At 47.6% G+C, this 13,832-nt stretch overlaps 1 protein-coding gene across 1 annotated transcript in view; it reads right to left on the reverse strand.

Moving 5' to 3' along the window:
* The window catches only part of NCKIPSD (NCK interacting protein with SH3 domain), a 50,039-nt gene that overhangs the window by 23,923 nt on the left and 12,284 nt on the right, over positions 1 to 13,832 (reverse strand). Inside the window, exons 2-3 of the mRNA XM_071439687.1 lie at positions 4,343 to 4,455; positions 3,405 to 3,606 (exon numbers count right to left, since the gene is read on the reverse strand). Of these exons, the coding sequence (XP_071295788.1) occupies positions 3,405 to 3,606; positions 4,343 to 4,455 (315 nt within the window). The remainder of the gene's footprint in view (positions 1 to 3,404; positions 3,607 to 4,342; positions 4,456 to 13,832) is intronic.

Consider the following 13,832-nt stretch of genomic DNA (forward strand, 5'->3'; position numbering starts at 1 on the left):
GCCAAACTTCCTAGGGGAGCACAGGAAGGGAAAAGAGGTGATAGCCTGAATGCCATGGGTAACCTGGCTTTCAACCATTTGGAATCTACGATGACATTCAGTCCACCACAAGTAAAAATTTTCCAGGTTTGTTTAGCCCCAGAAGAGAAGTTTTTCTGTGCCCTGTCATTGCTGCATAGACCTATATAAACACCACTGAGGGCACAGAGCTCTGCCACTCTGCCACCCCAGAGTGAAAATCTGAGACGGCCCCTGAAGGGTCTCTATCTTACATTAGCTCAGCAGAAACAGAATGAGAAATGTATTTTTACCCCCAGATCCAGGAAGGGCAAAAACTTCATCTGAAATGGGAGCAAAGATATTCCTATAAATAGAACACCTTCAAAAGCCACCTCAAATATTCACAACTCCATGCCAAAAGCTGACCATGTGCTCACAGCCTGTGTCTAGATCCACTAGACAAGTGAAGACAGAAGTTTACACAAAGACTTTTAAAAAAGGATCTCTTAGTCCCTTTCCCACCCAACACCAAATACATCCAACCTTATACCATGCCATATAAAAAGTCCCTTTACAAGTGCCTTCAGCTAGTGAATTAGCACAAGACACTGCTGCAGACTCCCTGCCTGCACACTCGGCTCCTGTCAATCCACCCCACATTGTTCTCTGGGTGAAATGCTATCCAATACTTGCATACAGCTTCAAAAATTATCTGTGTTGGTCCAAAAAGAGACTGCACAGCTGAGAGAGGTCAAGCAGATCAGGAGGGGTCTCTGCATTGCCACGGTTGGCAGGCTGGCCCCAAATCCAGAAAGCTCAGCTGTGCTAAAAGCAGAGCCCTGTCTGCAGAGTGCTGGAGCTGACAGCACGAGTTGGAGCTGCTTGGCATGGCACAGCCATGATTACTGGGGCAGTGGGATTTAGCAGCCAGGCAGGCTCAGAGCTTAGCACAGATGCATGACATTGTTTGGAGATAGCAAGGGTTGGGTCATTCTGGAGTATTTCCATGGCTTCCAAATTTACCACACAAATTTAAGAGTTATCACAGGCTGGTGCTTAAATTAATAGATGTACAGACAATGCTAGCTCAGCCCCTGCCAGTTTAGACAGCCACACACCACAGTACAAGTGGCTGCAAGAAGAACATGAAGCATCACAGGAATTTCCCTGTGCTTGCCTGAGCCACATGATCAGGAGCTGTGGGGTGTAACCAATGGCCATCCCCTCCCTCCACCCCACATCCTAGCCACTACCTGGGGCCAACAGGAGGATGTAAAACACCAAAATCCCCAAAGGAAAACCTCCCTCCTCTGTGCAGCTGTCATGCACAAGGTGACCATAAAGGAGTCCTTGAAGTTCAGATCCCACCTGTCCAGAGGGGAAAAGATAAGGGACCTTACCAAAGGTTTAAATAGAAGCAACTGTGCTTGTGTTAAAACTCTCCCTTTCCCCAGGCCTCTATTAGGGCACTGTGAGCTTCCTCAAATCCACAGATTTTACACATCTGCTGCCTGTCCTTTACCCTTTTTCAAGGACTGATAGCAGGCTGTGCTCCCTGTGCTGCTCAAAGACAAGAGCTGACTTTACCACAGCACTCTCATTCCCTTTGCAGCCAAGCAGGCAGAGAACATCACCACTCTGACTCCTGGGAGCAATGTTATTATAGTAGTACCCTTTAAACAAAATAATAAAACAATAAACCAAATTAACAATCTCCCACCCACCACCTCCTCCAGGCAAACTCTGCCAAGACAGACACATTGGTCTGTAGCAAAGGTTTCTGGAGATGAGCATCACAAACTCACTGAGCATGCACAAATGCAGCAGACTGACTAAAATACTCCAAGAACCCAACCTCCACCCTTGGCAGCTGGTATGGCAGCAGCCCCAGCCTCCCACCTTATGCTGACTGTGGAGGAGCTGAAGCACAAATGCCCTCACCAACTACTGCAGCCAGTTCAGTCCTGGGAGCAAAACCACTGAGAGGAAATCTCAAATTTTGCTTAGGTTTTCAGATGCAAACAGTAAATGCACTTGAAAATCCCAAGCAATGAAAAGCACATGCCAAGACCTCTGCTCCTCTGGAGCTAGTGAGAAAGTTTAGATTTCAGTAGGTCTCCTCTTAGGCTACTGCATAACCAGTGGAAGAAAGCAATGCTGCTTCCTCTACTTTGTGTTTTCAAAGCACTCAGGAAATCCACTGAGCTGTTAAAATCTCAAGGAGCCCTTTCAGCACAGGGCTGAGCTGGAAGCTCTTCAACTGCATCCTCAGTGCCACCCAGACAGAAACAGTTCTTTGTCAGCCAAGGAAATTCATCTTCCTCCTTTTTGGCAAGCAACCAAACCACAGACCAGATAAAGACAGGGAATCAGCATGGAGTATGGGCTGTAAGGTGCCCCATTTGCTTAGCCCTTAATGTACAGGCTTGAGAATAGAGCTAGCTTGACTGCCAAAGAACAGAAATGAATGCTGAGGAGAAAAATGGGGTTTGTAGGAATTGCTGTGTTCACCCAGAGCTACCTTTCATCTCCCCAAACTCACAGTTCTTCAAGTGTAAAACAAACCTCATCTGCTAGGGGTGACAGCAGATCAGTGCCTTATAAACACAATACCTCCAAACACTCAGTCCAGAGAGATGAAGAAAAATTACAGTGCATGTGTTCATCTGTAGGAGGAATAAAATGCTCATCCTTGCTTGGTGCCTTTAGCCCTAAGATCCAGCTACACCTACACAGGGAAATCTGGCACATCATTCATCCCCAACAGCCACAGCCCCATCCTGGGCTGCTACTTTGAAGCCTCACTGACGCCACACTGTAACCTTGGAACTGCGTGTCGCTGAGATAAAAAAAGATCTGCTTTAAATCTTATTTCCTGCAATTTGCCTTTAATTCATCATGATAAGCAACCTTCAGACAAAGCAGGATCTTTGGGGTTTTTTTGGCTCCTTGTTTTGTTTGGAGTAGTATAAATAGGCAGCCACAGCAGATAAAATGCTTAAGGACCAATGATCTTGTGCAGACATAACAAGGGGGAAATGAAGCAGTGCTGAGGGCTTGGAGGGAGCTCTACTGCTCATGTCAAAACTGCTTTTCAAAGCATTCTCCAGGGAGCCTGCAACTCTTTTAGAAAGTTGCCAGGAAATAGTCACACAGTACAGAGTGGATTTTGCATGTTACCATAAAGCCATGGACCCTCAAGGATTCCAAAAAACATGACAACTGAAATTGGCAGAGGGACTGTTCCAGATTTCTTAGACACCAGCACTTCACACTGCAGTAATCCCAGGTCAGCAGCACAAACACCTGATTTGTAACTTCAGCTGCCAAGGCATTTTATTCAGCAGGACAAGGAACATCCCAGCACCAAAGGAGGAACCCAGCGGGTGTCCAGCCCCTGTTACCTGGTAGAGACCTTCATCCTCGCCCTCGAACTCGGTGTTGGGGAGGCTGTGGTGCCGCTCGTAGCCGGTCCTGCACACCCCGTTGGGCTGCCGGGACACATCCAGGTGGTGGTCACTGGAGGACTGGGTCATCACTGTCCCCTGGGGGGTGGGAGAGTGGCTCTTACGGGACACAGTCTCCTTCCGGTGATGGATCAGCTTTCTGCAACGGAATGATGACATCAGGAAGGGCAACGCTCAAGGGACTGACCGTGCTGCAACATTGCAATTATTTTTTAATGATTTATTGCTTTTGGGCTATATATACCAGAATGGGCTACATTACTCTGAACACCAGCTCCAGTTTCATTAACAACTAAGGAAGCACTTCTGGGGGAGGAAGGAAGAGGCTTTGCAAAAGCCCATAATTTATTCAGCAGTTCACTGGAGAAAAATGCCTCTTCCTCGGGGGAGAGTCACATATTGCATTGCAAGCTTCAGAAATTGCCTGCACTTTAGAATTGCTGTTCAACCGAGATTAAACCAGCATGCCTCAGCACAGAGTCTGAGGTGTCAGAGAAAACAAAAATTCTCCTCACAAGCAATTATTTGAGAACGTATTAAAGACCTTGTGTCACATGCCAAAAACCTCTACAATTCCTGGCTGGTAAAGCAGAGAAAATGCAGCCAGAAAGGTTTTGGATTTCTCCTCCAAGCCTACAGTGTGGCTGAGAATCTCCTCTTCTTGGCATACACAGAGAGAGAGGAGCAAGGCCAAAGCTCTCCTTTGCTGGACACAGTTGTCAGGAGAAGCAGCAGCAGCTCAAACACTGGGAAGCAGCAGCACTTTGAGGAACAGAGGCTCAAACCAACAACATCCAACATCCCCCATGGACAGAATGACACTGTGACCACCCTCCATCTCTCAGCCAGCTCTCCCAGGTGCCCATCATACTTACTGGAGGACATCTCTCTGCTCCAGGTTGTATTTCCCCCCATTCTTCATGGCTGCATTGTGCACAGCCTCAATGGCACGGTCAATGGACTGGAGAACCACATCCTGCTCCAGCACCTGAAAAACAACATCCAACATGTTACTGTGCCCTTCAGCTGAGGTTCTTTTGCACCAGAGGTTATGGCAGGAGAGACCACAGTACAGTAAACTCCAAGAGTTTATGTTTGGGAAAGAAAGTCACTGTTACAAGCACCAAAGTCCAATGATCCCTACAGGGAGTTCAGAGGCAAAGCTTCAGGATCATGCAGCAGCCTTGAATATTTAGCCTGCTGCAGGGAGGTTTTGAGATCCCACTGCAAAGCCAAGTTTATCCCAAGTCCAATTATTCCTCCTCTTGCTGCCTTCCTGTGGAGCAAATTCATAACTGTGAATGTGACAGCTGAGATCTGGTGGTCTCCCAAGTCCATTTGCTCTGAATGATTTTTTTTGCTCGCTTTTTTCTTGATGTTTTTTTTTCTTGTTTTGTAACTTGAAACATCTTTTCCAAATCACAGAATCACTAGGTTGGAAGAGACATTCAAGATCATAGAGTCCAACCCAGCCCTAACACCTCAACTAAGCCATGGCACCAAGTGCCACATCCAGTCTTTTAAAAAACACATTCAGGGATGGTGACTCCACCACCTCCCTGGGCAGACTATTTCAGTACTTTACCACCCTTTCAGTAAAAAACTTTTTCCTAATATCCAGCCTTTATTTCCCTTGGTGCAGCTTAAGAAAGCTGTGTTCTCTCATTCTGTCAGTGCTGCCTGGAAAAAGAGACCACCCTCACCTGACTACAGCCACCTTTCAGGGAGTTGTAGGGAGTGATAAGGTCACATCTGAGTCTCCTTTTCTCCAGGCTGAGCACCCCCAGCTCCCTCAGTGGTTGCTCACAGAGTTTGTGTTCCCAGCCCCTCTCCAGCCTCGTTGTCTCCTCTGGACACGCTCAAGTGTCTCAAGGTCCTTCCCAAACTGAGGGGCCAGAGCTGGACACAGCACTCAGGGTGTGGCCTCACCAGTGCCAAGTACAGGGCAGAATGACCTCCCTGTTCCTGCTGGCCACACTGTTCCTGACACAGGCCAGGGTGCCCTTCTTGGCCAGCAGGGCACACTGCTGGCTCATGCTCAGTCAGATGTTGACCAGTACTCCCAGGTTCTTTTCTGCCTGGGCACTGTCCAGCCACACCATCCCCAGCCTGGAGCATTGCAGGGGGTTATTGTGGCCAAAATGCAGGACTCAGCACTTGGATTTATTAAATCTCCACCCAAGCTGTCACAGCAACATTTATTCCTCCTGCCAGCTGGTTTAGCACTTGTTACTGCAGTTAAAATAAACAGCAGCCTTGAAACACCAAAGACGCCACTCCCTGGGCTCCCAGAGGAGGCTGGAAGGGGAACAGGAAGATAAAGCAGGTTCCTACACTTGTGACAGTCCAAAAGGCTTTGTTTACCAACAGTTGATATGCCTACAGGAGAGAAGACCTTTACAGGACTAAGGCAGATGGCAAAGGACACGATACCGAGTCTCTGGCCCACAGGTCTCCCATAAACTGCCCCTGGTGCCAGCACCACCCATTCAGTCCCACTGCTCCAGCCTCAGTCATGCACGAGGGGAGGAGGGGAATGCTCAGACTCTAATGCTCACTGCAGCTGTTTGAACACTAAATCCCTCTTTCACTTGCTTTGCCCCCCCACTCTGTGCATCAGAGCCACTATTTATCCAGCCAGGCAGCGGCTGGATTCTCATCAAGGATGCACCTTAATTGGCCTTAGGGGGCTGCAGAGCGCAGAAGGGAAGCCCTCCCCACCAGGGCCAAAAGTGCCTGCCTCCATAACGCTGGCATGCAGTTTCCTGATAACATCCTATGTATTATTTATATCCTGGTTAATTGCTTAAGCAAATGTGAATTAACAGCTACCACAGACTGTGGGGAAAAAACCAAGGTGTGGATGAGAGACCTCTTCTGCAATACTCAGCTTTAAAAAATTTAGGAGGGTTGTCTTTTTTTTTTTTTTTTTTGCTGGTTTGTTTTCCCAAGTAAAATAGACAGGGAAGAAAGCAACTGGGGAAAACTTTAAAAATAAAACCAAATTTGTTAAAGTATCAGGTCAAGAACAAAACCAACACTCAGAATTCAGCTTTGGGATGAAACCTCCAAGCAGCCCCATGTGGCCTAGGGATATGGCCTAGGGAGCATTTCATCACCTCTAACCACAGAACTAAGGAAATGGAGCAAAGTGTATTTGAACACATTCCAAGGAGGGTTGGAAGGAACGGCGAGTTATTTCAGCGAGTTCACCTCATTTTCTGAAAAGATAAGAGAAAATTACAGCAAGCTGCATGCTCTCTCTGGGAAAGGGGAGCACTGCAGAAGTCTCTAGGGGAATGCCAGTATTGCTCTAAGTGCCACAGACCCCTGCCCTCTGCACACCCCACCTGCCCTCCTGCACTCCCACAGGAGTCCCCCCAGTCTGATCATCCCAGGGAAGACAGCAGTACAGAGCACTGAATCCTACTGAACAGCTCAGCATCTCTGCCCTCTTCCACAGGGCACATCAGCACAGTGCACAGGAATCCATCCACAGGCTGGAATCATAGAATGGTTTGGGTTGGAAGGGATCTTTTAAATCTTCTAGTTCCAACCCCCTGCCCTGAGTAGGAATGTCACTCACTAGACCAGATTGCCCAGGGTCCCGTCCAACCTGGCCTTGAACACTTCCAGGGATGGGGCATCCACAGTTTCTCTGGGCAACCTCTTCCAGTGCATCACCACTCTCCAGTTAAGGAATTTCCCCCTAACATCCAATGTAATCCTTGCCTCTTGCAGTTTAAAACCATGCCCCCTTGTCTTAGCACTACCTGCCAATGTAAAAAGTCATTGTCCATCTTTTATAAGCTCCCTTTAAGTACTGGAGGCAATGAGGTTTCCCTAATGCCTTCTCCAAGCTGTACAATACCACTCTCTCAGCCTGCCTCCACAGGAGGGGTGCTCCTATGGAGCTGCTCCTTGCTGTGCAATGCCATTTATTATGGAGAGGGTGCTTCCTTTCTGATAAAACACAGCATTTTCACACTAATGCAGCAGGGCTGTGACAACTGGCTTTTAGCTGCTGTGCCCTTTCCTTTTGTTTCTGTTCCCAACCTTCTATTAACAAGGCCCTGTCAAAGGGCTGGAATAAAGAAGCAGCATTAACTTGCTACTTGCACTTTATGACATTGTTGATGCTGCTCACAAACCATCTCCCTTGCTCAGCTGAGTTGGGAGGGTACATGTTGGGGAAATGGCAGGGCCTTCAGCACAGGGGCTGCCCCACATTCTGGATTTGCGGGACAGCCACCATCAGGGATCCCCTGCTTCGTAGTCATAAAGTTTAAAAGTAAGTATCAGTATCCTGGATGGATCATGTGAGTCAGAGGAATCTGCACGCTCCTTGGGTTAATCAAAATGGCACTGCTTTGTTTAAAGGGGGATGGATGAAAAAGCACATTGCAGCTGAAATGAGCACAGGTTGCAAGAGGGCAAAAGTCTGATTTGCCAAGGTCTCACCTATGATCTCCTCCTCCCTAGGACTCGAGGGATTACGTGCTCACAGCAACTCTGGGCAGTGCCTCGCTGTTCTCCCCCTGCAATCCAGGGAGATCAGTCACTCTGCAGCACAGGGGAATCCTGCTGTATCCAGCACCCATTCCTGAGGATGCTGGCAGCTGAGACAGGCAGGCACGTCCTCAGCAGTACCTCCAGCTCACTCATTCACAGGCAGCCCTGGCCACGCATGGCTCTGCAGCCTGCAAAGGAGAGAGGCCACAAAGTGGCAGCAAGAGCAGAGCCCTGGAGTGCAGGCAGGGCTGGGTGCTCCAAAGTCCTGCAGAGTCCTGTGCTGCAGTCCTGCCCCATCCTATGCTCTGGGCTACACAGATGAAACCCTGTTCATAAGCTAAGGCTCACATGGAAGCAAGAGAATGCATGAAAAGGGCATTGCTGTACAGAGGGCTGCCAGAGGAGACTACCAAGCAAAGCCCAGGAATTCAGCTGGATTTACTGATGCTGCATGGTGGGGGTTGGCAGAGCCCTGAGCAACCACTGCAGCACGCAAGCTGTTAACTGTGTCCTCCACCAGTTTACTGGCTTGCCAGGCACAGGCACAGCCATGCCAGCCACCCTGGGAAGGCAGAAAAGGTGGCAGGGACAGGGCAGAGATGGCAGTGGAAGGCACTGGCCCTCACAGGGTGAGCACTCCTTGGTCAGCAGGGAGTGATGGTGCCCAGGCTGTGGCCAAGAGGCACCAGCCTCCTGCCCAACATACCACAAAGATCAAGGAGTATTTGCTGAGGTATTGATAACACATTCCCACCGGTGCTTCACCCCAGAAAGGAGTGGCTACCACCCCTTCTATCAGATATTTCTGGTATAATCAAACAACACTGCAGCAGAGAAATGCTGGGCTCTATACACAGCCTGTCTCCACCACCCTGGTGACAGCAGAGAAGTGACCCTTGGTGATCACAGGCCATACTGGCCATGGGCACTGTATCAGAGAGCCAGGGCTACCACCAGCACCCCACAGGCCAGCTGCTCTGCCAGGAACATGGTACTGCTCAATTAGAGCCATGACTATCAGCCAGGAAACTAAATTTCTTCCTTCATAGCCTGGTGCAGGAAAATCACAGAAGCATTAATAAATCATTATTTCCTCACTCCTTGCTAATAACAGAAGCAAACAAAGGGTATCCCCAGAGCCTGCTGCTAATTTCCTCCCCACCTGATGAGGACAGAGCCAGACCTCAGCACTGCCTTGGGGTGATTTGCACACCCCAAGGTGGTTGGGGAAGGATGCCTTTCCCAGGGCCAAAGACAAGCTTTTAAGAAGTAACCTTCCAGAATGCCTTGTGAGTACCTAAGCATGGTCTTGCAGAGACAGGAATGCATCTATCCCCATGCCTCACACTGCTCTCATCCTCACTGCCCCAAAAGGAGCAGTCTCCCCAGAAGGAGCACACCTGCACAGATGTGTCATACAGGCTGGTGAGAGACCTGAGCAATTCAGAAGACACTGCAGGTGTCCTTGTTGTACAGGCAGAACAACCTCCTCTCCTGCCCTCCCCAGGCTATCAGAAATGTTTCCCCCTCTCTCCTTGTAATCTTTCCACATGTACCACTAGTGTTGTTTAAATGCACTCACACAGAAGAACTTGCTCAACAGTCTAGAATAATCATACCTTTCAGAAAAGCATTTTCTAGACAAACAGGCTGACAGCTGCATCAGCTCAGACAGGCTGAGCCACTCTGCAGTGCACAAGGCTCCCACATTTATGAAAGTGGCCCATTAACTTATGGCAGGCTTTTCTTTGCCTCCACAGGGGGCTGATCCAAGAAAACATAGCTTTTTTTCTCCTCCTACCTCCCCATTCATTAGTGATCAAGGGCATTTACCCTTCTGCATGTGCAGGAATCGGTGCCCTCATGCCTGCAGCTGCCTCTGCAGCCAGAGGGGTGCCCAGGCAGGGCTGCTCATCTTCACCCTCATCTCATTGCCCCAGCTTTCACAACATGACAACAAAGGACAGACAAAGTTTTGTCTCCAGTGACAGCTCAGTTTTCATGCAGCTGCACTGACACGGACCACTGGTGAAATTAGTATATTTATCCTGCTGGCATCCACAGGCACAGGCTGGTTCTTTGTTTCACAAATCAGAGAGGAACGCCACCTCTTAGGTCACATGCCCTTCACCCCCAGTCACCGCCAGACTGTCTGCATGTTTATTCCTTCCAGATTGAAATGATCACAGCACCAATTTACAAATATCAACTATCCTTTGTCCACGGCTCAGTGATGTGCCAGATCAGAGTTCCCCCTTTGGGACCACACAGCTCAAACAAATGGGCTGAATTTTGGTTTTTTGCATTGCTGGGGAAAATTCAGCTCCTTTCCCTTCCCTTTTTGCAGCCCAAATCAGAAATTTTTAGTCCTCAGGCTGCTGGCTAAGAGAGATGCATTAACTTATTCTTGCCAGCATGAAGATATTGTGCCTCACGGCACATAAAAGCACACAACAAAAACACAAGTGAAACAATGGGCAACTGCCCTGGTTACTGAGCAAATAAAGATGAGTACAGCTCCAAACAAACCTGCAGCATCTCTGACTCGCTAGCGAGAAAACAAAGACATGGCTGAGCTCCCCTGACAAAGAGGCAGCCCAGAAGCAGCCCAGGAATTCCTGCTGATATGCTACAGCGCGTTTCTCACGGATCCGTGTTTTTCCACTGTGTGCTGACAGCAGCCGCTTGAGCAGGCAGCCGGCACAAATGGGAAATGAAAAGAAAGGATAGCCAGGGAAAGGGCTTAAGCTGTGCAAATCAAGCTAAAGCAAAAGCCAAAGCTCCTGGCAAAGAGATACACTAACCAGGGACAGGGCAGGCACAAGAGGCATTCTGAACAAACAGAACCCTGAAGGCAGCAGAGGGATGCGCAGCAACCAAACCTCAACCAATTTCTCTCCCAAGAGCAGGAAGCCTTGGAGTCAGGGAGCAGGGGGCAGAGACAGGCTGAGGGACAACAGAATGCATGCAACCCAGCACTGCATGCTTGTACTTCCTGAGGGGGAAATGCTTCATCCTCAGTCTCTCCAGCCACGCTCAGACCCTGTTTACTGGCCACAATGACCAGAATCGGCCACTGATTCCTTCCCCACATAATTTTTCACTCTCCAGTAACCAGAACACATGTCTCATGCCAAAACAGTCTAAAAGGATAAAAGCAGAGACAGAATTTTTTAAAATAAAACAATCAACACATACTTATATATCTTGCTGTTCCCTGCTGCTTTGTTACTGCTCTCAATGCTCCAGGGGCTTCCCTGGCTCAGCCTGCCCCAGGTGAGCAGCTGTCAGACAACAGAGCTGCCCCTCTCTTTAGGATCACCTGTTCAGCATCATTTTGCACACAATTGTCAAGTCAAGTCAGTATCTGACATCATCAATGTGGCATTTGTGCAGGAAAACTTACATTTCTACTGACATATACATAAACATAAAATGTATATACATACACAAACATAAAATGTATATACATACACATACTCGAGTTTTCATCTACACTGAAAAAGAAAACAGTAGATAACCTCTACTTTGATGAAAATGCAGGATTATGAACCAGGATCTATCAAGGTGAAAGGAAACATACTGCAGGGCAGCACTAGAAGTATACCAAGACTTTTGACATATTAGCCTCTGAAGTCAAAAAAAAAGCCCAACAGAAGGGGTTTTGCCACACTTTGTGTGGTCTTCAGTTTGTAGCCAAAAAACTGCTACAGATGTGATTTGCTCACTGAGATTCAGCACAGCTCCAAGATCACTTGCACACAATTAGCACAGGTCTATAAGACAACCCCTATATTAATTATGATCAAAAATGCAACTAATTTCTAAGTTCCCAGAGTGCTGGGAAGAATGCAAGGTGCTAATCTCAGCCCATCTTTGTTTTGATTGAGTTGGCAAAAACATGGATGTGGGATGAAGATCCAACCACAGAAACTCTCTTTGCAGTTAATCAGATTTGCCAAGAGCTGCCAGAACAAGGAGCAAGGTCAAAGCCCAGAGGAAAGAACAAGACTGGAAAACTCTGCAAGTCCTGGCTCTTTTTCTGGCATTCAAAGAGGAAAGCTCAGTTTCCCCCCACAATTTATTTCCATGGCAGAGACTGTAGCAAAATGCCAGAAAGGTGACAGTTATATAAAACCTAGGATGAAAAAATTCAGATTTCTACCACAATTGAGAGAACTCTTTCCCTTCCCAATCACCCTTGCCTTGGAGCACATTCCAGTACATGAGGATCAAGTAAGTAAAAGTCTCCAGGGCTCAAGCAGGAAAAATATCCAATTACACTGTTAATTCAACTGATGCCCAAAGACACATGCAGAAGAGCCCATATGTACGTGTTAACCAAAAGGGACTTTCTTTCTGCATGCCACAGACTGGCACTGATATAACAGCTTGCAGTTACATGTTTGAGAAAGAGGTAATAACTCGTGATTCATCTCACACAGGAATTTATGATTTATCAGCTTTTCTTCCCAAATCCTCCCTGTCCCATGACCAGCACTCTGGCAAGAGTGAGAAAGCAGCAAACTGGAGTTATGATGTGCTTTGGGCATAACAACTGTGTTGGCCAAACCTAAAACCAGGGGCAAATTAAAAAGTGTCTCTTATACAGACAGAAAATGGGGAAATGCAAAATTAATTGGACCTGCTGTCTCAGTCCCAGTGAACATGGGAAGACAGGCAGCAGGCACAGGTCTGCAACCCAGGAACATTGGCCAGGCAAGAAGGAGAAGGGGCAAGGAGGGTGCACAGGCCACCATCCAAGGAAGTGCAGAGCCTGTGGGTTTGGCAAGAACAATTGGAGTCTGCCACATGGAGAACAAGTGCTGCTTTCTGGTATCCACTAGATGAACAACCACATGTACTCCAATAAAGCCATCAATGAGGGAGAAGAGATTTCATCCTTAAGAGGTTACCACAGAAAAGTCATCAGCCAGTTTTAGTCTGGACAGTTGTAAATTGCACAAAATAGTAAACCAGACATGAATCCTCAGGATCTTTTGAGTAGCACCAGGATCAGACTGCCAGACCTGGCACAGCCCAGGCTCTTTTCTGCTAAGCTGTCACTGTGAGATGAAAACCTGTCTTGCATTACTGTGAGCAAACCTGAGAGAAGCCCTGGAAAGTTCTCCCCAAAGATCATTCTAGTCAGGAGGATCAAAGGCAGCTCACTGCTGCAGGATCAGTTAACAGTCTGGATAGAAAAGAATTTTTCTGTGTTCTGGACTCTACATGAAGAATAAGCATGGCTTTCTCTGCCATGAAGGGACACAGCTCCCCTGCACAGTGTGGCAGGACATCTACCCCTCCCCTCCTCTACCACAGGTACTTGGTGCATAGAGAGAACCTGGCTGAAAGGCCCAGCAAGGGGTCATCTCTGGCTCCAAAAAAGCTCAGGCCTCAGCTGAGAATGTATGTCTTAGCCTGGAGAGCAGATGTGGGAAGAGATAAAAGAAATATTCTTGACTGAGAGACACTGTTTTACAAGCTATAAAAGATATATAAGTTATCACAGAGGAAGAAGCCTCTTACACACACCCTAACAAGTGTTCAAGACTTCCCCCCAGAGTTTGGATGCAGATTCCGTGGTTGGTTTCCTGGGAATTGGGGGGAAGGATCTCAATGTATGCCCCATCAACAACTGGATGGTAAGATACACTGAATCCTAAGTTATATTATTTCTTCACTAGCTGTAATATTAATAGGTAGCTTTAACTCCAAGCTGTACATATCTACTAGTAGTCTCTTTTTGTCCTTATTCCCCTCTAGTATTAGTTTAAGTCTTATGTCTGTTAGTTTTGTGTCTATTAAATAAATAATATATATAATAGACCAAATCACCCATTATTAAAG

The sequence above is a fragment of the Agelaius tricolor genome, unplaced genomic scaffold, assembly GCF_023055355.1.
Source record: "Agelaius tricolor isolate 1412-34295 unplaced genomic scaffold, bAgeTri1.0.p SCAF_14, whole genome shotgun sequence".
NCBI lineage: Eukaryota > Metazoa > Chordata > Aves > Passeriformes > Icteridae > Agelaius > Agelaius tricolor.